This window comes from Carettochelys insculpta, chromosome 22, assembly GCF_033958435.1.
Source record: "Carettochelys insculpta isolate YL-2023 chromosome 22, ASM3395843v1, whole genome shotgun sequence".
NCBI classification, from domain to species: domain Eukaryota; kingdom Metazoa; phylum Chordata; order Testudines; family Carettochelyidae; genus Carettochelys; species Carettochelys insculpta.
Genome location: NC_134158.1, coordinates 11,382,444 through 11,407,082, shown reverse-complemented (window position 1 = coordinate 11,407,082; position 24,639 = coordinate 11,382,444). Strand labels below are relative to the sequence as shown.

Sequence of the window (24,639 nt, the reverse complement as noted above, 5' to 3'; positions counted from 1 at the left end):
CTAGCGGGGGGCGGGGATGTCTGCCCAGCGAAAGCGAAAGCGAAAGCCGCGCGGGTATTTCCAGCCCCAGCTCGCCCCGCGCCATGGCCCTGCTCGCCCCCCTGCCGGCCCTGGCCCTGCTCCTGCCCGGTGAGTGGGGGGCCGCGGCGCGCCCCCAGGGCTGTCCGCCTGTCCTCCGCCCCCGGCTCTGCCCGTCGGGCCGCAGGGCATCCCAAGGCCCCCGCCCCGCGGCGCGGCTCTTGGCCGGGGCTGGCCTCGGACCCGCAGCTGACTTGTGGCCCTGGGGGGCTGGGACCCCGCGCGGTGCAGGGCAGGCGGGGCGCGGGAGGGACGGGGAGGCGTGTGCTGGTTATTGGTGGCGGGGGGTAAGGGGCATCTTTGGGGAGAGGTGTGTCTCGAGGATCTCAGGGAGCCCCACTCACCCACCCTCCCCGGACGCAAGGGTTGGCTGTGTGCCTGGCTGCGGCAGGGCCACCCCCCAGTTCTGCGTGACCCCCGCTATCTCCCGACCCCCCTAACCCCCACCCCTGGACTCCAGGGTTGGCTGTGTGCCTGGCTGCCGCAGGGCACTCTCAGCTGAGCTGCTGGTTCGTGGAGGAGGCCGGGAGGGGTGTGGGGGTGATGCCCAGTTCCGTGACCCAGCGCCAGGCGCTACTGCTGTTGCGGGCGACAAGAGTGGGGCACCCTGAGATGGAGCACAAGGTGCCCCATGACCTGGAGCCAGGCATGGTCTTCGATATCACAGGTATGTCCACACCCTGCGCCTCTGGAGCCAGCCCCCCCATTGTCTGCTCCTGCCCCCCAGGGCTGTTCCTACATCCCATCCACACCCCATGCCCCTCCGTGCTCCCTCACCCTGCACCTCTGGAGCCAGCTCTCCCCGTTGTCTGCTCCTGGCCCCCCCCCCCCAGGCTATTCCTACATCCTATCTGCATGCCACTCCCCCGCCCTGGGCCACTCCCCCGCCCTGGGGGCCATACCCCCTAGCTATTCCTACATCCCATCTGCCAGTGTTACCCCTGACCCACTACTAGTATCTCCCCGCCCTTCCTTCCCCATTGTTCCCAAGTGCACCCCCCACTGCCTTGGCTGGTCCATCTCCTGGGGTCCAGGGAGGCCATGTACACGTCTGGGCATGTACAGGGTGGGCACTGGGGTGTCCATGTGTCTCTCTACCCCTAGATCCTGCAGGGGCCCTGCACCGCATCCCCCTTCCAGCAGAGGGGGGCCCCAAGAAGGGGGAGCTGCCATCCTGCGAGATCAATGCCTACGTGCCGCAGGAGGCCCACGTGCCCTGGGCAGCCGGCCTCACCCCTGAGCACCGCAGCCCCCTGGGCCTTGGAGGCCCCTGGTTCATCAGCAGCATCCAGGCCCCGGCCCAGGGCTATGGCACCAGCACTGTCCTCAAGGCTGACAAGGAGGCCGTGTCCCAGCAACCAGCAGTCACTATGGCAACAGGTAATTGGGGGATCCATGGGAGCAGCTTCCCCTCACAACCCTGCTGTGGGGACCCGTCTCCCCTCAGAGCCCTGCCACGGTGTTTACAGCGCTACTCCTGCAGGGCACTGTCGATGTGGTGCTCACAGCACCACCTCCCAAGGCACTGCCCCATGGCACTCACAGATTTCACTGCCCCATGGCGCTCACAGATTTCCCCCCCCCATGGCACTGCCCCATGGCGCTCACAGATTTCCCCCCCCCCCATGGCACTGCCCCATGGCGCTCACAGATCCCCCCCCAATGGCACTGCCCCATGGCGCTCACAGATCCCCCCCATACCACTGCCCCATGGCGCTCAGAGATTCCCCCCCATGGCACTCCCCCATGGCGCTCACAGATTTCCCCCCCCCATGGCACTCCCCCATGGCGCTCACAGATTCCCCCCCCATGGCACTGCCCCATGGCGCTCACAGATTCCCCCCCCCATGGCACTGCCCCATGGCGCTCACAGATTTCCCCCCACCATGGCACTGCCCCATGGCGCTCACAGATCCCCCCCCAATGGCACTGCCCCATGGCGCTCACAGATCCCCCCCATACCACTGCCCCATGGCGCTCAGGGATTCCCCCCCATGGCACTCCCCCATGGTGCTCACAGATCCCCCCATACCACTGCCCCATGGCGCTCACAGATCCCCCCCCAATGGCACTGCCCCATGGCGCTCACAGATCCCCCCCATACCACTGCCCCATGGCGCTCACAGATCCCCCCCCCCCATGGCACGGCCCCATGGCGCTCAGAGATTCCCCACCATGGCACTGCCCCACGGCGCTCACAGCCCTCCCCTGCAGCATTATCTATGTCCTCCCGGTGGCACTGCTCCCATGGCGCTCACAACACTATCCCCCCCCCCCCCGGGGCACTGTCCCTGTAGCTCTCAGCCATGACCCCCCCCCCCGTCTCTCTCCCCAGCCGTGCTGTCTGTGTTCTCCCACACCCCGCACCTGAGCTCTCGCCTGGGCCGTGATGTGCTGCTGGACTGCGGGTTCACAGCACCACCCGGCCCCTTCTCAGTGGAGTGGCGCTACCAGTACCGGGGTGCTGGGCGCGTGGTGCTGGCCTACGATGGCACGTCAGGCCGGGCCCACGTGGCCGAGGAGGGGGCACAGCTATTCCTGGAGCAGGGCAGGGCGGGTGCAGATACCAACGTCTCCCTGCGGCTGCACCAGGTTGGAGTGCAGCATGAAGGCACCTACATCTGCACCATCTACCTGCCCCATCTCCACGCCCAGCAGGCCCTGGAGCTGCGAGTCATGGGTGAGTCTGGGGGGCCCTGAGCACCCGCCTCTGCTCCCAGTCTGGGACACAGGGCTATGAGATGCTCTGTGCCCCACTGGTCTCTTCCCCTCTCCCCCAGGCTAATTACACGACTCATTCTGGGCGGGGGCTGGGCCTGGGCCTGGGCTATGAACCCCAGGACTTACTGCCTGATTTGGAGGAGTCCTGAGACCCACTAGAATTCTGATTTTGGGGATGCTGAGCTGGGCTATACAGGGCTGTGTGGGACTGAGTGTTAATCCCTCCTGCCTCCTGCAGTACCCCATACATCCTACTCCAGCCTCTCTCCCCCTGAGGTAACTCACGTGGCCCTCTGATCCCCCACACGGATGACCCTGCATCCCAACCCTCTGACCCACGGGAGGAGAGAGGCTGGTGTGGTCTGCGCAGGCTTGTATAGTTCCAGTATCCAACCTGCTCTGTCCCCAGAGCCCCCGGTGGTGACGTTGCATGCCGATCCCCTGCCTGTGCCTCCCAGGAGAGGAGGGGTGCTAGGCTGGTTTGTACAGTCCCGTAGGGCCCATTCTCTAAAACGCTTTCCCCCCAGAGCCCCCGGTGGTGATGCTGCACCCTGACCCCCTGTTGGTGAGCCCCGGGTCGCCGGCTGAGCTGGCCTGTGAGATCTCTGGCTATTTCCCGTTGGATGCGGCAGTGAGCTGGCTGCGCCGGGGCCCAGACGGGGCGCGTGATGCCCTCCTGGAGTATGTGACTGAGACCTGGGAGTCAGGGCACCGGCGTGGCCCTGATGGCACCTATAGCCTGAGCAGCTTTGCCCGCCTGGCACCCGTCCAGCCCGGTGACCACGGAGCCGCCTACAGCTGCCATGTGACCCACGTGGCCCTGGCCACGCCTGTCCGAAAGAGTGTCCAGCTCCACGTGGCAGGTGGGAATGCAGTGCAGGGATGCGAGCTCGGGGGGGTGGGGTGGGGTGGGAATGAAGTGGGGGGATGGAGGGGAGACAGGGCAGGGGGAAAAGCGGAGGGAGGGCGAGGAGGAGGGGTAATGCAGGGGTCTGGTGTGGGAGGGGTGCTAGGGGATGATGGGGCAGCGGGTGTCTCAGTCTTACACGCCTCCCTTGCTCCAGGTGCCACTGGCCCTTCTCTGGAGGATGCCATTGGGATGTTCCTGGCTGCGTTCCTGCTCTATGGGCTCTTCCGCCTCCTCGGAAACAAGGGTGTGTGTCCCCCGCCAGTCGCCTCTCCCCCACCATCTCCCATACATCCCACCCCGACCTACTCAGAAACGAGATGTGCCCCCTGCATTGCCCCTCTGTGGCTGTGCTGCATGCACCCTGTGTTGCCCCTTCCCTGCCACCCTTCTACACACTCCACCCCCCCCACCCTTGGAAATAAGGGTGTGTGCCCCCATGGTGCCCCTCCTCTGCTATCCCTTGTACACCCCCCATGTGACCACTTCCCCACTGCCCCACACACACACCCTGCCCCTCCGGAAACAAGAGTGTGCCCTGTGCTAGCCCTGCCCTCTTCATCCCCCATATACATCCCACCCCTCTGATAGAAGGGTCAATGCTGCTCTGCCTCCCATGCAGACCTGAGCCCTCATGCCACTGTACCCCCGTCATCGAGCCTTCTCTGCAGCAACCTCCCTATGTCCACCACAACCCCCAGGAACCCCCCAGCTAGCTCACACCTTCCTTCATCTCCCCCCACTCACCACCAGACCTGCACAGGCCCTGCTCCCCTCACTGCCTACACCCCCTAACCTCATGGACAGGGCTAAATGCCATCTGCATTCCTGCCTGCCGTGCCCACTCATGCCTCTGTCTCGCTTCCTTTTCAGTCTGTCCCTCTGGTGCCAATGAGAAAACCAAGGTAATTACCCCCTTGTCCCACCAGCTGGCACAGCGCCCCCTGCTGGGAGAGACTGGGGCTGCAGTAAATGGGAGCTCGCCCAGCACAGCGCCCCCTGCTGGGAGAGACTGGGGCTGCAGTAAATGGGAGCTCGCCCAGCACAGCGCCCCCTGCTGGGAGAGACTGGGGCTGGAGTAGATGTGGGCTCGCCCAGCACAGCGCCTCCTGCTGGGAGAGACTGGGGCTGCAGTAGATGTGGGCTCACCCAGCACAGCGCCCCCTGCTGGGAGAGACTGGGGCTGCAGTAAATGGGAGCTCGCCCAGCACAGCGCCCCCTGCTGGGAGAGACTGGGGCTGCAGTAGATGTGGGCTCACCCAGCACAGCGCCCCCTGCTGGGAGAGACTGGGGCTGCAGTAAATGGGCGCTCACCGAGCACAGCGCCTCTTGCTGGGAGAGACTGGGGCTGCAGTAAATGGGAGCTCACCGAGCACAGCGCCCCCTGCTGGGAGAGACTGGGGCTGCAGTAAATGGGAGCTCGCCCAGCACAGCGCCCCCTGCTGGGAGAGACTGGGACTGCAGTAAATGGGCGCTCACCGAGCACAGCGCCTCTTGCTGGGAGAGACTGGGGCTGCAGTAAATGGGAGCTCACCGAGCACAGCGCCTCCTGCTGGGAGAGAGTGGGGCTGGAGTAAATGGGAGCTCGCCCAGCACAGCGCCTCCTGCTGGGAGAGACTGGGGCTGGAGTAGATGTGGGCTCACCCAGCACAGCGCCCCCTGCTGGGAGAGACTGGGGCTGCAGTAAATGGGAGCTCGCCCAGCACAGCGCCCCCTGCTGGGAGAGACTGGGGCTGCAGTAAATGGGAGCTCGCCCAGCACAGCGCCTCCTGCTGGGAGAGACTGGGGCTGCAGTAAATGGGAGCTCGCCCAGCACAGCGCCCCCTGCTGGGAGAGACTGGGGCTGCAGTAAATGGGAGCTCACCGAGCACAGCGCCCCCTGCTGGGAGAGACTGGGGCTGCAGTAAATGGGCGCTCACCGAGCACAGCGCCTCCTGCTGGGAGAGACTGGGGCTGCAGTAAATGGGAGCTCACCGAGCACAGCGCCTCCTGCTGGGAGAGAGTGGGGCTGCAGTAAATGGGCGCTCACCGAGCACAGCGCCCCCTGCTGGGAGAGACTGGGGCTGGAGTAGATGTGGGCTCACCCAGCACAGCGCCCCCTGCTGGGAGAGACTGGGGCTGCAGTAGATGTGGGCTCACCCAGCACAGCGCCCCCTGCTGGGAGAGACTGGGGCTGCAGTAAATGGGAGCTCGCCCAGCACAGCGCCCCCTGCTGGGAGAGACTGGGGCTGCAGTAAATGGGAGCTCACCGAGCACAGCGCCCCCTGCTGGGAGAGACTGGGGCTGCAGTAAATGGGCGCTCACCGAGCACAGCGCCTCCTGCTGGGAGAGACTGGGGCTGCAGTAAATGGGAGCTCGCCCAGCACAGCGCCCCCTGCTGGGAGAGACTGGGGCTGCAGTAAATGGGCGCTCGCCCAGCACAGCGCCCCCTGCTGGGAGAGACTGGGGCTGCAGTAAATGGGCGCTCACCGAGCACAGCGCCCCCTGCTGGGAGAGACTGGGGCTGCAGTAAATGGGCGCTCACCCAGCACAGCGCCCCCTGCTGGGAGAGACTGGGGCTGCAGTAAATGGGCGCTCACCCAGCACAGCGCCCCCTGCTGGGAGAGACTGGGGCTGCAGTAACTGGGCGCTCACCCAGCACAGCGCCCCTGCTGGGAGAGACTGGGGCTGCAGTAAATGGGCGCTCACCGAGCACAGCGCCCCCTGCTGGGAGAGACTGGGGCTGCAGTAAATGGGAGCTCGCCCAGCACAGCGCCCCCTGCTGGGAGAGAGTGGGGCTGCAGTAAATGGGAGCTCACCGAGCACAGCGCCTCCTGTTGGGAGAGAGTGGGGCTGCAGTAAATGGGAGCTCACCGAGCACAGCGCCCCCTGCTGGGAGAGACTGGGGCTGCAGTAAATGGGAGCTCACCGAGCACAGCGCCCCCTGCTGGGAGAGACTGGGGCTGCAGTAAATGGGAGCTCACCGAGCACAGCGCCTCCTGCTGGGAGAGGCTGGGGCTGCAGTAAATGGGAGCTCACCGAGCACAGCGCCTCCTGCTGGGAGAGACTGGGGCTGCAGTAACTGGGCGCTCACCCAGCACAGCGCCCCCTGCTGGGAGAGACTGGGGCTGCAGTAAATGGGAGCTCACCGAGCACAGCGCCTCCTGTTGGGAGAGAGTGGGGCTGCAGTAAATGGGAGCTCACCGAGCACAGCGCCTCCTGTTGGGAGAGAGTGGGGCTGCAGTAAATGGGAGCTCACCGAGCACAGCGCCTCCTGTTGGGAGAGAGTGGGGCTGCAGTAAATGGGAGCTCACCGAGCACAGCGCCCCCTGCTGGGAGAGACTGGGGCTGCAGTAAATGGGCGCTCACCGAGCACAGCGCCCCCTGCTGGGAGAGACTGGGGCTGCAGTAAATGGGTACTCAGTCACACCTGGTGCAGCACCTACCCCTCCCTGCAATCCCCCCTCAGAGTTCCTGGTACAATTCCTACCTGACACTCTTCTCCACACAGAAAGCTGAGTGAGATGTGCCCTGGGAAGCTGAGAAGTTTTGGGGCCTGATCTGTGACTCTCCAGAGAAGACTGTGATCCCTGGGACAGGAACCAGAGTTGTGGGGCTGAATGGGCAGTGAAGGGTTATGCTCTCCAGCATGCCTTTCCTGCACCACCAGCGCTGCCGGGATTTGACCCTAACCCTGTCCCACCCTGTGTCTGCCTCCACGGCTGCTCTCCTCATAGCACCCACCTCCCCTGCTGCCCCCTTACTCCCTCTTGGTCTGTTTTCCTGCAGCACTCACTTCCTGGACCTTTCCCTCCCACCCTCCCACTGCTGAGATCCTTCCCACTTCTCCCAGGCCTGTGCCCCCCATCACCCAACTGTTTGCCTCCTTTTCCCACTTCTGGGGTCCCTGCGCACCCACTCTTAGCCAGCTCTATCTGTGGTGCCCTTTCCCCTGCTGTGGGCTCCCTCCCTGGGCACCCTACCTGCCTCCCCCCAGGGCTAGGCAAGTGTCCTGTTCTGTGTATGGTGGGGGGGCTGCTGATGCTCTGCATTGTGGTGTGGGAGCTTCAGCCCCAGAAATAAAACTTGTGTGATACCCTAATCTCCTGCCTGGGAGTTGTCATCTCTCACCACCCGAGAGCCACCAACCCAAACTGGGCCCACTGTCCCCACCTTCTGCCTCAGCAGGAATCCTCCCTGCCCTTTGACCCTCCTAACCCAGGCCAGTGGGGGTGGGTCAGACACTGGGCAGACTTTCCTGGGGTCATCATGCTGTGGCCAGGAGTCTCACAGCTCAAGGAGACAAGGCCCCTCCCTCCATCCTCATTACCTGGGGTTGTTCCTGTATCCCCCTTGTGTTGGGGGGCCTGAATGTTCTGGCTTTTCTTTCTCTGCTCTTACAATAAGGAGATATATCTCTTTCATGGAGTTGGAAGGGACCTTCAGAGGTCATCAGATCCAGTCCCTTGTCTTCCTCAGGAGGCCTATTGCCATCTATTTGCTCCAGATCCCTGAATGGCCTCCTGAAGGAGCAAACTTGCCAACCCTGCATTTAGCAGTCCAGTGCTCAAACCATTGAGCTATTCCACCCCCCCTCCCCAGCAGTCCTAGTTCTGCCCACCCTGGGATCAAACCCCAGTTGGCCCTGGAGAGGACAGTGGGGGCGTGTGGAAGGTGTGGCTTCCTGCCCAGAGGGCACAGGAAGACGGCCCTATTGTTTGGCTTCCTCCCCTCTGGGGAGGGAGAAGAAGAGTCCAGAGATTCCCCCAAACCCAGTGGAGGAGGGAAAATATGGACTGGAGAGCTCGGAAACACGAACCTGGGTAGGGGAGAATTTGCAGAAGGGAGAGCTGGAAAGGGCTCCGGATCCTGAGAGGAAGAGGGATTGTATGGATAGGAGAAAACGGAACTGGATGGGGTGTGGCTGTATAGATCAGTGGTCCTGACAGGAGGGAGAAGATACACAAATGTGGTGTGTGTGCACGCGTGCGCATGCAGTGTAGTATATATACAGCCTGGTGTGTGTGTGTGTGTGAATGTGTGCGTATGTGCATGCATAGTATAGTATATATACAGCTTGGTGGGTGTGTGCGTGCGCAGTGTGTAGTATATATACAGCCTGCGGGGGGGCGTGCGCGTGTACGCATGTGCAAAGTGTAGTATATATACATCCTGGGGGTGGAGGTGTGTGGGTGTGTGTGCGCACAGAGTGTAGTATATCTACAGCCTGGGGGGGGGTGTGCACGTGTGCAGAGTGTAGTGTGTGTGTGTGTGTGTGTGTGTGTATGTATGTACAGCTTCTCTGTGTGTGTGTGTGTGCGCTCGCGCAGAGTGTAGTATATATACAGCCTGGGGGGGGGGTGCGTGCATGCACAGACTGTAGTGTATATATATACAGCCAGGGGGGTGTGCATGCATGCGCGCAGTGTAGTATATATACAGGTTGGGGTGGGTGGGTGTGCGTGCACAGAGAGTAGTATATATACAGACTGTGTGCGTGTGTGTGCGTGCGCACGTGCGTGCATGTGCACAGTAGTGTGTGTGTGTGTGTGTATATATATACATATATATATATATACACATATATACATACACACACACGCACAGCCTGGTTTTGTGTGTGTGTGCGGGCAGAGAGTAGTATATATGCAGCCTGGGTCTGGGTGTGCGTGTGCGCAGAGAGTAGTATATACACAGCCGGGGGGTGGTGGTAGAGTGTGTGTGCGCGCGCGCGCGCAGAGAGTAGTATGTATACGGTCTGGGTGTGTGCGCGTGCGCGCGCAGAGTGCAGTATATATACAGCCTGGTTCGTTGGCTAGGACCGTGTGGTTGGGAGAAAATATACAGGCTGGAGAGCTAGGAAATATGGATCTGGATTCCCCGGGGAAGGGCCGTATCTAATACGGACGGCACTGCTGGGGCAAGGAGCACCCTGGAGCCTGCGGGGCGTGGAAGATGAGAACTGGCCACGTGGGTGTGAAGCCCAGGAGAGGGGGAACGTGCAGGCATGGAACACAGCACCATGGCATGTTGGTCCCGGGTTCTGGGCCTCTGTTCTTGTGGGGATCTGGCCTGCTGGAGCTTTAATTCTCCTGAGTCCTCAGCCTCCTCTTTGGGCTTTGGCTTTCCAGGGGAAGTCCACGCCAGGATTTCCATCTCAGTAGGCTTGGTGATGGGCTGTCCATCTCTGGCTCCGATCCGCCCCGAAGCGCCACCTCATGTTTTGTGACTCCCTGCCAGCTCTGCTCTGGGCGTCTGGAGCCATTCCCAGGTTGATACGGCTCCATGTTTTGTGCCTCTCTGCTGGCTCCAGCGCCAGGCTTTCTTTCCTGGCCCCATTCCTCCCGCTCCAGCTCCAGATCTGAGCTTTCCTTCCTGCCCCCATTCCGTGCCTTTCCGTAACTCCAGTTCCAGGCTTTCTTTCCTGCCCCCATGCCCCTCACGAGCTCCACCTCCGCACTTTCTTTCCTGCCACCATTCCCTCGCACTCTGGGTTCCCCTCCGGGTTTTCTTTCTACCTGGCCCTGGGCTCTGTCCCTAGGACGGGTCCGGCTCCGAAGTTTCTGGCCAGCCCCGCCCCAAGCTCCTAGCCTGGCCCCAGGCGCCGCAGGGACCGGGGTGAGCAGACGGGAGAAGAGACGTGTCACCACCAGCCTGGCACCCAGGTGGGCGTGCACTGGGGGGACCGAGGGTGGGGGCGTGAGGAGAGGTGCAGGGGGTGTGTTCGGCAGTGCGTAAAGGGGGCACCGGGGGGAGGGGTGCAGTGCGGAATGTGGGAGTGGGGAGCAGGTGGTGCAGTGTGGAATATGAGGTGTAAGGAGGGGTGCAGGGAGTGTGCCGGGGAGCGTGGGATGCAATGGGTGAGGGGAGAAGCAGCAGGAAGTGGGGAGATGGGGGTGCAGGGAGTGTGTTGGGGAGCATGGGGGTGCAATGGGTGAGGGGTGAAGCAGCAGGAAGTGGAGAGATGGGGGTGCAGGGAGTGCGTTGGGGAGCATGGGGGTGCAATGGGTGAGGGGAGAAGCAGCAGGAAGTGGGGAGATGGGGGGTGCAGGGAGTGCGTTGGGGAGCATGGGCTTGCAATGGGTGAGGGGAGAAGCAGGAGGAAGTGGGGAGATGGGGGTGCAGGGAGTGTGCTGGGGAGCATGGGGGTGCAATGGGTGAGGGGAGAAGCAGCAGGAAGTGGGGAGATGGGGGTGCAGGGAGTGTGTTGGGGAGCGTGGGGGTGCAATGGGTGAGAAGCAGGAGGAAGTGGGGAGATGGGTGTGTAGGGAGTGCATTGGGGAGCATGGGGGTGCAATGGGTGAGAAGCAGCAGGAAGTGGGGAGATGGGGATGCAGGGAGTGCGTTGGTGAGCATGGGGGTGCAATGGGTGAGAAGCAGGAGGAAGTGGGGAGATGGGGGTGCAGGGAGTGTGTTGGGGAGCATGGGGATGCAAAGGGTGTTAGGGAGAAGCAGGAGGAAGTGGGGAGATGAGGTGCAGGGAGTGTGCTGGGGAGCATGGGGGTGCAATGGGTGAGAAGCAGGAGGAAGTGGGGAGATGGGGGTGCAGGGAGTGTGCTGGGGAGCATGGGGATGCAAAGGGTGTTAGGGAGAAGCAGCAGGAAGTGGGGAGATGGGTGTGTAGGGAGTGCATTGGGGAGCATGGGGGTGCAATGGGTGAGGGGTGAAGCAGCAGGAAGTGGGGAGATGGGGGTGCAGGGAGTGCGTTGGGGAGCATGGGGGTGCAATGGGTGAGGGGTGAAGCAGCAGGAAGTGGGGAGATGGGTGTGTAGGGAGTGCATTGGGGAGCATGGGGTTGCAATGGGTGAGAAGCAGGAGAAAGTGGGGAGATGGGGATGCAGGGAGTGTGTTGGGGAGTGTGGGGGTGCAATGGGTGTGGGGGTGTAGCAGCAGGAAGTGAGGAGCAGAGAGGCACAGGGAGGGAGGGGACCGAGCTCTCCCCCCCCCAGGTTATTTCCTGGTCCTGCCCCAGCCCTGATTTTCCTGCTGTGTCCTGCCTTGCTCTCTGTCTTAATCGGGGACCTCACCTGACACCACTCTCTTGGCAGCAGAGACTCCCCTGTGGGGCTGAGCCGCCCCCCTCTCTGCAGTGTCCCCCATGCTGCCCCGCTCTCTGCGCCACCTGCTGGAGGGGACCCGGCTGGAGCTGGGGGAAGAGCAGGGGGTCACTCTGAGCGCCTACCGGAGCTGGTCCCCTCAGCCCCCACAGCCACAGGTGAGGGGGACAGGTGGGATGGTTCTGGGGGTGAGTAGTGGGCACCGGAGGGAGGGACCCCAGAGAGGGGTTCACTGTGGGGGTTCTTGGGGGTGTGGTATGGTTAGCTCTGGCATTGTGGCAGCAGTGAGGCCATGTGCGGTTTGGGGGCGAGGTTCTTTGTGGTGCTGGGTCACGCAGGTGTGAGAAGGTAGCTGTGTTATGGTCACACCATTGTGGGTGTGTGTGGTGAACAGGCCTGGGGGGTTGCTGTGGAGCTCCGTGACAGGGTCATACCCATGTGGGTTTGTGGAGCTATGTGTTTTGTGAGGCACAGAGGATTGTCACACCCTCGTGTGCAGCTCTGTGTTGTCAGGTTGTGTATGCAAAGTCAGAGCTGTGAGTGTGTGTGGAGCTGTCTGGTATAGTGTTACACCCTTGCTCAGGTGGTACATGCTGTGTGCAGCTGTGTTGCTGCTGCGTGTGTGTGGTGCAGGTCACATCTGGGTCGCTTGTGTGGGTTTGTGGAGCTGTCTGTTGTGGGGGTTGTTGAGGGGTCCCAGCATGATGTTGGTTGTGGAGGTGTGGCTGGCTCAGAGCTTGTGTGGTTGTTTTGGCTTTCCTAGCAGTTGTGCAGTGTGCTCTGGAGTGCGGTTACAGCTGGGTGGGTGTGGGGCACTGTCTGGGGGTGTCAGTGTTGGGACTGTTCGTGGGGGCAGTGGGCTGTGGTGCATGTTCACTTCTTGTCCCAAACTCCCCGTGGCCCCGAGCTGCCCCTCCCTTGCTCCCTGGGCGCTGGTGGGTGCCAGAGGGGAGGCACCCCAGCCCAAAAACACTGGGGGCAGGGCGGGTGGCCTGACATCTGCTGGGCTTGACAGGCAGGTTTGGGGAAGTGCCTGTGGGGCAGGGCGGGAGGGGAGGAGCTGGAGCAGACAGAGGAGGCGGAAGTAGCAGGGGAGACAGAGAGAAACTAGGACAGCGAGCCAGAGAGTGGGGAGTGTGGGGGAGCAGGGCCAGACGGACCGACCCGGGGAGTGTGGGGGAGCAGGGCCAGACAGGCCGACCCGGGGAGTGTGGGGGAGCAGGGCCAGACGGGCCGACCCGGGGAGTGTGGGGGAGCAGGGCCAGACGGGCCGACCCGGGGAGTGTGGGGGAGCAGGGCCAGACGGACCTGAGGCGTGTAGGGGGGGCTCTGGGTTGCTGAGGGGGAGGGGGAGCTCTCTGCCCTGGCTGGGGTGTTAGAGAGGTTCACTGGATCACATTCTGCCTCCCCCCTGTACCCCTAGCCCTGTCTGTGCTCCCCACAGCCCTGGACTGGCCTGACAAGGGTGGGGGAGGCCCAGCTGGGTGATTCCCTCCCTCAGGCTCCACCCCAGTGAGCGCTGAGCAAGCCCCAGTGAACCCCTCCGCCCAGGCCCCTTGGGGTGGGGACAGTTACACCCCGATGCCCCCCTAGCGCTCCTTCTGCCTGCGGGAAGTGGGGTGATGAAGGTTTTCCTGCGGCTGGGGGCGTGCCTGGAGCCAGGGTGTCAAGAGGGAGGGGGGCCGTCCCGGACCCGCTGGTACTGCCTGCCTGTCAAGGTGAGTTGGGGCAGGTGCTGGGCAGGGGACATCTGGGGCAGATCCTGCTGCGGTTGGAGGTGGGGAGGGTGATACCTGGGGTAACCCATCCTCAGCCCCCCGGTGACTCCGTACAGTGTACAGAGACCCTGGGGCTGCGGTTGGGAGCTGGGGTGGGAGGGCGATACCTGGGGTAACCTGTCCTGTCCCTCAGCCCCCAGTGACCCTGTACAGTGACCCTGGGGCTGCGGTTGGAAGCTGGGGTGGGGGGGCGATACCTGGGGTAACCTGTCCTCTCCCTCAGCCCCCAGGGACCCTGTACAGAGACCCTGGGGCTGCAGTTGGGAGCTGGGTGGGGCAGTGGGGGGTGTGTGATACCTGGGGTAACTCGTCCTCTCCCTCAGCCCCCAGTGACCCAGACGGAGGAGGCCGAGGAGGGGGCTATCTACACAGTGACTACACGACCGCCAGGGGTGAGTAGGTGGCTCTGGGTCAGCCCTGGGGCCCTTGGCTTTCCCAGGCTCCAGCTGTACTTGGGGGGGCTGTAACTGAGGGGGAAAGGGGCAGCCACCCTGGGTCAGTAGTGGGTGTGGAGGGCCAGGCTGAGCAAGTATTCCCGTGGGACTGAGAGGGGAACACCCAGGCTGGGTCATTCTGAGGGTGGGGGGCAGGGGTGCCAGGCTGACCGACTCTCCCTGCAGGCCCGGGATGGGGGCAGGGGCAGGGTCGGGGGGAGGGGGCCAGGCTGACCGACTCTCTCTGCAGGCCCAGGGCGGGGGCAGGGTGATCACTGGGGGTGGGGGGCAGGGGCAGGGTGGGGGGCAGGGGGCCAGGCTGACCGACTCCCCCTGCAGGCCCGGGGTGGGGGCAGGGGCAGGGTCGGGGGGAGGGGGCCAGGCTGACCGACTCTCTCTGCAGGCCCAGGGCAGGGGCAGGGTGATCACTGGGGGTGGGGGGCAGGGGCCAGGCTGACCGACTCCCCCTGCAGGCCCAGGGCAGGGGCAGGGGGTCACTTGGGGGGCGCGGGGGAGCAGGGCAGGCTGACCGACTCCCCCTGCAGGCCCAGGGCAGGGGCAGGGGGTCACTTGGGGGGCGCGGGGGAGCAGGGCAGGCTGACCGACTCCCCCTGCAGGCCCGGGGCGGGGGGCAGGGGCAGGGGCAGCGTGGGGGGCAGGGGGCCAGGCTGACCGACTCCCCCTGCAGGCCCGGGGTGGGGGCAGGGGCAGGGTCGGGGGGAGGGGGCCAGGCTGACCGACTCTCTCTGCAGGCCCAGGGCGGGGGCAGGGTGATCACTGGGGGTGGGGGGCAGGGGCCAGGCTGACCGACTCTCCCTGCAGGCCCGGGGCGGGGGCAGGGTGGGGGGCAGGGGTGCCAGGCTGACCGACTCCCCCTGCAGGCCCAGGGCGGGGGCAGGGTGGTCACTTGGTGGGCGCGGGGGAGCAGGCCAGGCTGACTGACTCCCCCTGCAGGCCCAGGGCGGGGGCAGGGTGGTCACTTGGGGGGCGCGGGGGAGCAGGCCAGGCTGACCGACTCCCCCTGCAGGCCCAGGGCAGGGGCAGGGTGGTCACTTGGGGGGCGCGGGGGAGCAGGCCAGGCTGACCGACTCTCCCTGCAGGCCCAGGGCGGGGGCAGGGTGGTCACTTGGGGGGCGCGGGGGAGCAGGGCAGGCTGACCGACTCTCCCTGCAGGCCCAGGGCGGGGGCAGGGTGGTCACTTGGGGGGCGCGGGGGAGCGGGCCAGGCTGACCGACTCTCCCTGCAGGCCCGGGGCAGGGGCAGGGTGGTCACTTGGGGGGCGCGGGGGAGCAGGCCAGGCTGACCGACTCTCCCTGCAGGCCCGGGGCGGGGGCAGGGTGGTCACTTGGGGGGCGCGGGGGAGCAGGGCAGGCTGACCGACTCCCCCTGCAGGCCCGGGGTGGGGGCAGGGGCAGGGTCGGGGGGAGGGGGCCAGGCTGACCGACTCTCTCTGCAGGCCCAGGGCGGGGGCAGGGTGGTCACTTGGGGGGCGCGGGGGAGCAGGGCAGGCTGACCGACTCCCCCTGCAGGCCCAGGGCAGGGGCAGGGGGTCACTTGGGGGGCGCGGGGGAGCAGGGCAGGCTGACCGACTCCCCCTGCAGGCCCGGGGCGGGGGGCAGGGGCAGGGGCAGCGTGGGGGGCAGGGGGCCAGGCTGACCGACTCCCCCTGCAGGCCCGGGGTGGGGGCAGGGGCAGGGTCGGGGGGAGGGGGCCAGGCTGACCGACTCTCTCTGCAGGCCCAGGGCGGGGGCAGGGTGATCACTGGGGGTGGGGGGCAGGGGCCAGGCTGACCGACTCTCCCTGCAGGCCCGGGGCGGGGGCAGGGTGGGGGGCAGGGGTGCCAGGCTGACCGACTCCCCCTGCAGGCCCAGGGCGGGGGCAGGGTGGTCACTTGGTGGGCGCGGGGGAGCAGGCCAGGCTGACTGACTCCCCCTGCAGGCCCAGGGCGGGGGCAGGGTGGTCACTTGGGGGGCGCGGGGGAGCAGGCCAGGCTGACCGACTCCCCCTGCAGGCCCAGGGCAGGGGCAGGGTGGTCACTTGGGGGGCGCGGGGGAGCAGGCCAGGCTGACCGACTCTCCCTGCAGGCCCAGGGCGGGGGCAGGGTGGTCACTTGGGGGGCGCGGGGGAGCAGGGCAGGCTGACCGACTCTCCCTGCAGGCCCAGGGCGGGGGCAGGGTGGTCACTTGGGGGGCGCGGGGGAGCGGGCCAGGCTGACCGACTCTCCCTGCAGGCCCGGGGCAGGGGCAGGGTGGTCACTTGGGGGGCGCGGGGGAGCAGGCCAGGCTGACCGACTCTCCCTGCAGGCCCGGGGCGGGGGCAGGGTGGTCACTTGGGGGGCGCGGGGGAGCAGGGCAGGCTGACCGACTCCCCCTGCAGGCCCGGGGTGGGGGCAGGGGCAGGGTCGGGGGGAGGGGGCCAGGCTGACCGACTCTCTCTGCAGGCCCAGGGCGGGGGCAGGGTGATCACTGGGGGTGGGGGGGCAGGGGCCAGGCTGACCGACTCCCCCTGCAGGCCCAGGGCAGGGGCAGGGTGGTCACTTGGGGGGCGCGGGGGAGCAGGGCAGGCTGACCGACTCTCCCTGCAGGCCCCTGGGGGCAGTACCCAGTGCCGCTTGCTGAAGGCCGGGTCGCTGGCCCGGCTGGTTCAACACCTGCTGGAGGCCCAGGTGCTGGGCGACGCTGCCTATGTTCCTGCCTTCCTGGTCACCTGCCGGGCCTTCACCCGCCCCCCCGCCATGCTGGCTCTTCTGCTCGACAGGTGGGGGTGCACGGCACCTGGGGGAGGAGGGGCCCTGGGTGGGGTGCAGGGCTGGGGGCCGGAGGTAGGTAGGATGGAGGCCTTGGGGTGGGGTGAGGGGGGGCACAGGGCCCTGGGGGTAAGGGTGAGGACGGGGCAGGGCTGGGCCATGGGGGGAGGTCAAGGCAATGCATAGGGGGAATGGAGGCTCCCTTGGGTGGAGTGAGGGTCACAGGGGCCCTGGGGGGGCCAGTACCTAGGGGGAGGCAGAATGGAGGCTCCCTTGGGTGGAGTGAGGGTCACAGGGGCCCTGGGGGGGGCCCAGTACCTAGCAGGAGGCAGAATGGAGGCCCCCTGAGTGGGTGAGGGGCACAGGGGCCATGGGGGGGCCGGTACCTAGCAGGAGGCAGAATGGAGGCCCCTGGAGTGGGTGAGGGGCACAGGGGCCATGGGGGGGCCAGTACCTAGGGGGAGGCAGAATGGAGGCCCCCCGAGTGGGTGAGGGGCACAGGGGCCATGGCTGCCCGACTTTGTCTCTCCCTCAGGCTGGAGGAGGTTGGGGCGCTGAAGTCGGGGCCTGTCCCCCCAGAGACGTCTGAGCTGCAGCGGTGAGTTACTCCCACACCTCCTTCCCCTCTGTCCCCCTGCTTCCCCTGCCTCCCATTCACCCCCATCTTCCACCAGGGCCTTCTCATCGGTGCTGTGCTCCTGGCTGGATGGGTACCCTGAGGACTTTGGGGAGGCCCTGGAGCCCGGCCTGGTGGAGCGGCTGCGCCAGGGCCTGCAGCGCGCCCTGGGCCAGGGCTCCGAGGCTGAGAGACGCCTGCTCGCCGTACGGGGGGCCCTGGGGGAGCCCAACGCTGGAGGTGAGGGGCGTGGGGGTGGAGCAGCCTGCAGACCAGGGAGAGGGCAGGTGGGGGGCAGGGTGGGAGGCAGGTCTCGGGCCAGGTCTAACGCTGCCCGCCCTTGCAGGGGAGCTGGAGGAGGAGGAATGGAAGGAGGGGGAGAGTGCGGGCCCCGAGGTGGGTCTGACCCCCACAGGAGACCCTGACCCCCTGGACATCCTGACCTTCCAGGCAGAGCACGTGGCTGCTGAGCTGACCCGGGTGGAGGCGGTGAGTGTTGGGGTGGGGCTGTACCCCGGGGCCCCGTGTGCTGACCCTGGCACTGTTCCCGGGGCAGGGGGCAGTGCAGTTGAGTTGGGCTGCAGCCCCCCGGCTCTCCCCCCTGCCCCCCAGGCGCTGTTCCTGCGTGTGGTGCCCTACCAGTGCCTGGGCTCGCTCTGGTCTCAGCGGGACAAGAAGGGGCAGGAGCAGGCCTGCCCCAGCGTCCGTGCCACTGTGCGCCAATTCAACCACCTGGCCGGGGCCGTGATCTGCACCTGCCTGGCCCGGCCTGGGCTGCGCCCTCAGCAGCGGGCCCGCGTCCTGGAGAAGTGGGTTCATGTGGCCCAGGTGAGCGCAGGATTGGGGCCCCCGGCACCAGCTGGGGAGAACAGAGCCCCAGGGTGGAGGTGAGGTGACCTCTGGCCTCAGCCCTGCCCCCAGCGGCAGCTGTCCCCACCCCCCAGCCCCTCCTCCCATCCTGTGGCTGCGCAGGAGCTGGCCTGGAGTGTGGGTGGGGGAGACCATGACCCCACCGGCTCTGGCCCCAATACTGGACACTGCCGCCCAGGCAGCCCAGCCCACCCTGCAGCTGCCTTGGCGTTGGTCTTGGGGGGCTGTGACCTGACCGCTCTGCCCCCCCCAATAGCAGCCCCCACCCTGCAGCTGCCTTGGCGTTGGTCTTGGGGGGCTGCGACCTGACCGCTCTGACCCCTCCCAATAGCAGCCCCCCCCCCCCCCCCCCCCCCGGAGCTGCCTTGGCATTGGTCTTGGGGGGCTGTGACCTGACTGCTGTGCCCCCCCCAATAGCTCCCCCCCCACAGCTGCCCTGGTGTTGGTCTCAGGGGGCTGTGACCCAACCACTCCATCCCCCCCACCCCCAAATAGCAGCCCCCCCCCGCAGCTGCCTTGGCGTTGGTCTGGGGGGGGGGGCTGTGATCCGACCCTCTCCCCCCCACCCCCAAATAGCAGCCCCCCCCCACAGCTGCCTTGGAGCTGCCCAGGGGGGCTGTGACCTGACCGCTCTGCCCCCAGGAGTGCCGCACCTTGAGGAACTTCTCCTCTCTCTATGCCATTGTCTCCGCCCTGCAGTCCAGCCCTGTGCACCGGCTCAAGCGGACCTGGGACGAGATTGCCAGGTGGGGCTGGGCTGGATGGGGGGAGCATCGGGGGGCAGCATCTTGGGGTCACTCATCTCCCTCATTGCGCCCACCAGAGATGCGCAGCAGAGCTACGAGGAGCTCAGCAGCATCTGCTCTGAGCAGGATAACTACAGCCTGAGTCGGCAGCTGCTATTCCAGGTGAGGGGGCGCCAGCCCCCCAAGGGCCTGTGTCCCACCCTGCCCCGTCCCCCAACTGCCAGTGCCCCACTGTCACAGACCGTGCCCACACTTGGCCCGGACGGTCCCTGGGGGGACCCCCTGCAGTGCGACAGCCCCTTCTCTTGGGGGCCTCTCTCAGGGTTCAGCCCTTTGGTCTCCTGGGACAGCATCTCTCGGTGCCCCCAGCACATCTGTCTCTGTGGGGGGCACCTTGGAGAGCCCCTTGCCCAGCCCTGCCAGGACCCCCACTCCTTAGGGAGCAGCGCAGCCGCGTTCCCCAGCCCAGAGCGATTCCCAGCCAGCGCCCCACAGGAGGTTCCTGAGCGTTGAACCCAGCACGGGCCCTCTCTGGCCCATGGGCCTGGCCCCCCCCCAGCACCGCACAGCTGAGTTTTGGGGGCTTCTCCTGATCTCTGCCTCGTCCTGCAGCTTCTAGCCCAGCCCCTGGCGCCCCACGCCCCCCACCCCCAGCAGCTCCTCCCCATCCTTTGTCCCCCAGCTGGTAAGCAGAGTCGCCTGGGCCCCTCTTCTCCATCTCCCTTCCTTCTCCTCTGGCATTTGTTCCCCTGGCTGGGACCAGCTGCACAGCCCCTTGTCCTCCCGCTGGCCAGGCACCTGTCACTGGGGCCTGCTCTCCGCTCGTTACACCCAGGACACCACATGTCACCCCCTTTGAACCCCCCCCCCCCCCCGCACATCCCCATCCTGTCCCACTGGCTTCTGCACCTCCCCCTCCTCCAGTTCTCAGCCCCTCTGTGCCTGCACCCCCGATCCTGCCCTCCTGGTTCCCAGACTCCCCATCCTGTCCCCACCTGCCCTTAACCCTGTGCTCTTGCTCCCAGAGCCCCCCATCCTGCACCCTCCCCATGGCCCCTGATGTCCCTTTGCCCACCCTGCCCCCCTCTCCTCCCACTCCCGTGTCTCTCAACCCCCAATCACCATCTTTCCTCCCTGACTCATGTTCCCCCATTCCCTCCCCTCCCCTCTCCAGGAGGGCACCCGCAGGCAGGCCAGCCCTGACCTCTCTCCCCGCCGGCAGCCACGCAGACCCTCGGAGCAGCACCCAGTGGTGAGGAGGGGAGGAGAGAGGCTGCCCTGATGCCTGTTCCCCACTTCTCGGGGAGGTGGGACATGGGGGCTGGGGTGGGGGTGTGCGGGAAATAGCGAAGGGCTGGGCTGGATGGTACACAGTGGGATGTGGGGGGGTGCTGGGTACGAGGGATGAGTGGGGCTTGGGGGGGTGGGGAGCTAAGATGGCTCTCTGACCCAGGCCCCCAAGGTGTGTGGGGCTGGAGGGCCCGTTGGTGGTTGTGCAGTATGACTTGTGCAGGGCTTGGGGGGCGGCTGCTCTCTCATCTCCTGTCCCCCAGGGCGTGGTTCCCTACCTGGGCACCTTCCTGCGAGACTTGGTGATGTTGGATGCAGCCGTGAAGGACAAGCTGAAGGTGAGACTGAGGGGGGCAGGGGCCAGGTTAGAGAAGGGGTGGGGTTAGCTAGGGAGCAGGGCCAGCGGTTGGGCTGGGTGAGCTGTGGGGGCCAGGCAGGGGAGCGGGGTGGGGGCCAGGCAGGAGGCAGTGGGTGATGGGAGCGGGGTGGGGGCCAGGCAGGAGGCAGTGGGTGATGGGAGCGGGGTGGGGGCCCAGGCAGGGGAGCAGGGTGGGGGCCAGGCAGGAGGCGGCGAGTGGCAGGGGGCTGTGGGGAGCCAGGCAGGTGGGAGGGGAGCGGGGTGGGGGCCAGGCAGGAGGCGGCGAGTGGCAGGGGGCTGTGGGGAGCCAGGCAGGTGGGAGGGGAGCGGGGTGGGGGGCCAGGCAGGGGGCTATGGGGGGCCAGGCAGGGGGCGGTGGGTGGCAGGGGGCTATGAGGAGCCAGGCAGGAGGCAGGGGAGTGGGGTGGGGGCCCAGCAGGAGGCAGTGGGTGGCAGGGGGCTGGGGGGAGCCAGGCAGGAGGCGGTGGGTAACGGGGCTCTGGGGAGCCAGGCAGGCGGGAGGGTCGCTGACGGGGCTCACAGCACCTCTCGTTTCTCTGGCAGAACGGGTACATCAACTTTGAGAAGCGGCGCAAGGTACGGGGCTGTCCCGGGGCCACTGTGCTCCCCGTGTCACCCGGCTTGGGGCTCTGCTTTGTCGTTCTCTGCGTCCTCCCTGCCGGGCTCAGCTCCCCACGGGTGGTCTCCCACAAGCTCTCTGTGCCCCCCTCCCCCGTGAGCTCTGCCCCGCAGTGTAGCCGCCAAGGTCTGTGCTGCCCCCACTAGAGCACCCCCGGCTTTCTGCCCTGCTGTCACCCCACTCCTGGCCATGATCCCCCCCGCTGGGGTAATCTCTCTGCCCCCAGGAGTTCGAGGTCCTAGCCCAGCTGCGGCTCCTGCAGTCCGTGTGCCGCAACTACCGTATCCAGCCCAGCCTGGCTGTCCAGCGCTGGCTGCAGGGCCTGGCCCCCCTCTCCGAGGCACAGAGGTAGTGGGGTGGGGTGTCCGCCAGGGCTGGGGGCTGCGTGGAAGGAGCTGCTGTGTGCAGGGGATTGTTTCCACGCTGGGGGAGTGGGGGGGGGGGAGGTGTAGTGTTGAGGCTGTTGTGTGGCATAGGGGTGTAAGGGATTCAGTAGGAGTTGTGTGTGGTGGTGTGTGGTTGCACGTAAGGTTGTGTGGAAGTTGTGTGTGTAAGATTTTGGGGCTGTGGCGGCAGTGTTGCACTGGAGGTTTTGAGGGGGTGTAGTGGTGGTGGTGTATGTGTGTGGGTGGGTGTAGGGCTTTGTCAGGTTGTGCAGGAATGAGGAACTGTGTGCGCTGCACAGGGAATGCTATGTTGAGGTTGTGGGGTGTGGTGTTGTGTAGAGGTTTTGAGGAGGTGTAATGGCAGTGGTGTATGTGTGGGGGTGGGTGTAGGGCTTTGTCAGGCTGCGCAGGGTGTGGATGAGGAACTGTGTGCGCTGCACAGGGAATGCTATGTTGAGGTTGTGGGGTATGGTGTTGTGTAGAGGTGTGCAGTGTGTGGGATTCGTAGGTGCTCTGTGGATGGGCATGTGTGCAGCACACAGCATGCAGTGCTAACCCCCCCCTCCCCACAGCCATAGCCTCTCCTGTGAGATCGAACCCCCCAGCGAAGTCCCAGCCCCCCAGCGGCCCCTGAAGCCCACCCTGATCATCACCCACTGTGCAGAGTAAGCGGAGGATGGGCTCTGAGGCAGGGCTGGGCAGCCATGGGGGGGGGGGGGGGGTCTGGGACACTGGAGGGGTGGGGGGGCCGGCTAGCCATGGAGGGCGGGGTCTGGGACACAAGGGGTTCGGGGGCTGGAAGGGCAGGAGTCAATGGGGCTGACATAGCAGCCACCCTTCACTCTTCCCTGCCCTACCCACAGGCTGCTGAGCTCCGTGGGGAGCCCCTTGGTCTCCTGGGACAAGCCCAGCTCCCATGAGGGGCCCCCCACCTGCAGCCCTGACCTGCTGCTGCTCCCCAGTGGCCCCACAGAGCTGCTTACTCACCTGGAGCAGGTGAGAAGACACCCTCAATTACAGCTTCCTTCCCACCTGCCCTCCTAGTCACATTGTCCCCCAAGTCTGTAACTCCTGTCCCGTCCTCCCTCCCTGCCCCCTCCCCTGCTCCTGCCCCCTCCTCCCTCCCTGCCCCAGTCATCCCCTCTGCATCCCTGCAGTGTGCGAAGTGGCCGTCAGTCTCAGCGCTGGATGCATCTCTTGAGGGGACACCCCCCTCAGCCGGGGGCCTCGTGCCCCCCAGCCCTACTGGTGGGGGCATGTCCCGGGGGCACCGGCGTTCCGCCTCTTGTGGCCTCAGCATTCCCTGCCCCTCCCACCCCAGAGCCTGGCCCACCCCCCTGCGACTGCCGCATCATCCGCGCCCCGCATGGACCTGCACAACGGTAGCCTCTACAAGAGCATCCTGGTGAGCAGCCAGCACCTGTGTGTTCCCAGCACAGGGAGCCAGGATGCCTGGGCTCTGTCCTGGCTCTGAGGGTACGGGGGCAGGGAGGCCGGGTTCTGTCCTGGCTCTGAGGGAGCAGGGTCCAGGAGGAGAGGGGGCTGGGAGCCCAGACGCCCCCATTCTCAAACATGCCCTGTCTTGCTGGGGCCTCTCCTGCTGAAGTTAGTGTCATGGGCCAGACCGAGGTTGTCAGGGGTGTCTCAGTCCCACAGCCACCCAAGGGAGGGGGTTCCTGGTCCCTCTGCCATGGGAACAGTTTGTGCACGTGCCACGCTGTAGGTTAGGCGGGGTTACAGGCAGTGCGTACGGGCAGGTGGGGTTACAGGTGGGGCAGGTGGGTGGTACAGGCAGGGAGCTGTATGCTGTGCAGGAGAGGACATGGGGTGGGAGGGGGGTCTGTGGATGATCTAGCACATGGTGGGAGCTCGCTGCTGTGCAGGGGAGGGTGCATGAAGTCTGGGGAAGGCTCTGACACACAGCAGGAGCTGTGCCGGGGACGGCCTGGGGGGTATGGGGTGGGGCGCTGGCACACAGAGGGAGCTGGGTGCTGTGCCGGGGAGGGCCTGGGAGGGGTATGGGGTGGGCGCTGCCACACAGTGGGAGCTGGGTGCTGTTTTTCTGTAGGTGACCAGCCAGGACAAGACCCCAGCTGTTATTGCCAAGGTGCTGGAGAAGAACAGCCAGGAGGTGGGGACTGCCCCTCAATTCCAGCTGGTGCAGCTCCTGCCTGAGGGAAAAGGTGAGAAGAGTAGAGGGCAGCCTCAGAGCTTGGGGGTCTCCAGAAGACCCCTGGGGAGCTAGAGTCACATGAATGGGCGAGGGACCCTCTGCACTGACCCCCTCTCACCTTCTCTTTCCCCCTCTGCAGAGCTGACCTTCCCCACTACAGCCAACATCTTCTATGCCATGAATGGCTCCAGCCTGGACTTTGTACTGCGTCCCAAGGGCCCTGGGGAGCCTCCACCACTCCCCAGTACCACCTCCCGCCGGCCTGAGGTCAGCGCCACCTTCCCAAGGTCAAGGCTACTGGCCGCAAACTTGCCAGGGCTCTCTTCTGACCCTGAACCCACCCAGAGGAAAGACAAGACCCCGGCTCCAGGCAAGGGTATTGGAGCTGCACAAGGCCTTGGAAGCAGGAGCTGGCCTGCCCCAGAACTGCCCTGCCAGCCCTGTCCAGCTGGCATGAGCTTCAGGGCCCTGACCTAAGTGCCTTGAAATGGGAACTGCCCTGCCAGCCCCTCTTCACAGAGGCGAGGCCCCACACCCTGTCCACCCAGCAGCTACTGCTGTGGTTTGCCTACAGGGAAAGTAACACCTACCCTGCCCTGCCCTGAACCCACTCTCCGAGCATGGTCTGCCCCCGCCAGCAGGACTTGGCCAGGGCAACCAGCCTGTGAACTCCCCGGACAGCCTGGAAGTGGGTGCCCCTACTGAGAGAGCAGCTTCTCAGAGGCTTGGACTGCGGAAAGACTGGAGGGTCCCAGCTCCATGGAGGCAGCTGATTCTCCCCTCACTGTACTGTGTGGGGGGGGGTGTCCCAGCCCTCTGTGCTGCAACACTAATGCAATAAAGACACTAGATGGCAGAGC

At 65.7% G+C, this 24,639-nt stretch overlaps 2 protein-coding genes across 5 annotated transcripts; both read left to right on the top strand.

Moving 5' to 3' along the window:
* The first annotated feature begins 33 nt into the window (after positions 1-33).
* Positions 34-7,787, top strand: TAPBP (TAP binding protein). The gene is made up of 8 exons (XM_075016275.1): positions 34-129; positions 539-745; positions 1,183-1,458; positions 2,414-2,758; positions 3,327-3,662; positions 3,864-3,953; positions 4,580-4,611; positions 7,197-7,787. Exons 1-8 carry the CDS (start codon positions 84-86, stop codon positions 7,206-7,208), a joined length of 1,344 nt encoding a protein of 447 aa, XP_074872376.1. The 5' UTR covers positions 34-83; the 3' UTR covers positions 7,209-7,787.
* Positions 7,788-10,153: 2,366 nt separating this feature from the next.
* On the top strand, positions 10,154-24,635 carry RGL2 (ral guanine nucleotide dissociation stimulator like 2). 4 transcript variants are annotated; one of them, XR_012648453.1, is made up of 19 exons: positions 10,156-10,350; positions 11,734-11,900; positions 13,844-13,912; positions 16,539-16,711; positions 17,236-17,298; positions 17,375-17,556; positions 17,663-17,805; positions 17,929-18,144; positions 18,829-18,932; positions 19,010-19,094; positions 20,107-20,184; positions 20,486-20,560; positions 21,145-21,177; positions 21,447-21,568; positions 22,179-22,271; positions 22,470-22,602; positions 22,764-23,011; positions 23,675-23,789; positions 23,919-23,942. XR_012648453.1 is itself a non-coding variant. In XM_075016228.1 (19 exons), the coding sequence occupies exons 2-19, from the start codon at positions 11,784-11,786 to the stop codon at positions 24,254-24,256; spliced, it is 2,223 nt and encodes a 740-aa protein (XP_074872329.1). In that variant the 5' UTR covers positions 10,159-10,350; positions 11,737-11,783; the 3' UTR covers positions 24,257-24,635. The 4 variants fall into 4 exon arrangements, 3 of the variants coding, with proteins under 3 accessions (XP_074872330.1, XP_074872329.1, XP_074872328.1); XM_075016228.1 differs by having other exon boundaries at positions 10,159-10,350; positions 11,737-11,900; positions 22,928-23,011; positions 23,919-24,635; XM_075016227.1 differs by having other exon boundaries at positions 10,160-10,350; positions 22,928-23,011; positions 23,919-24,635.
* Positions 24,636-24,639: the final 4 nt, after the last annotated feature.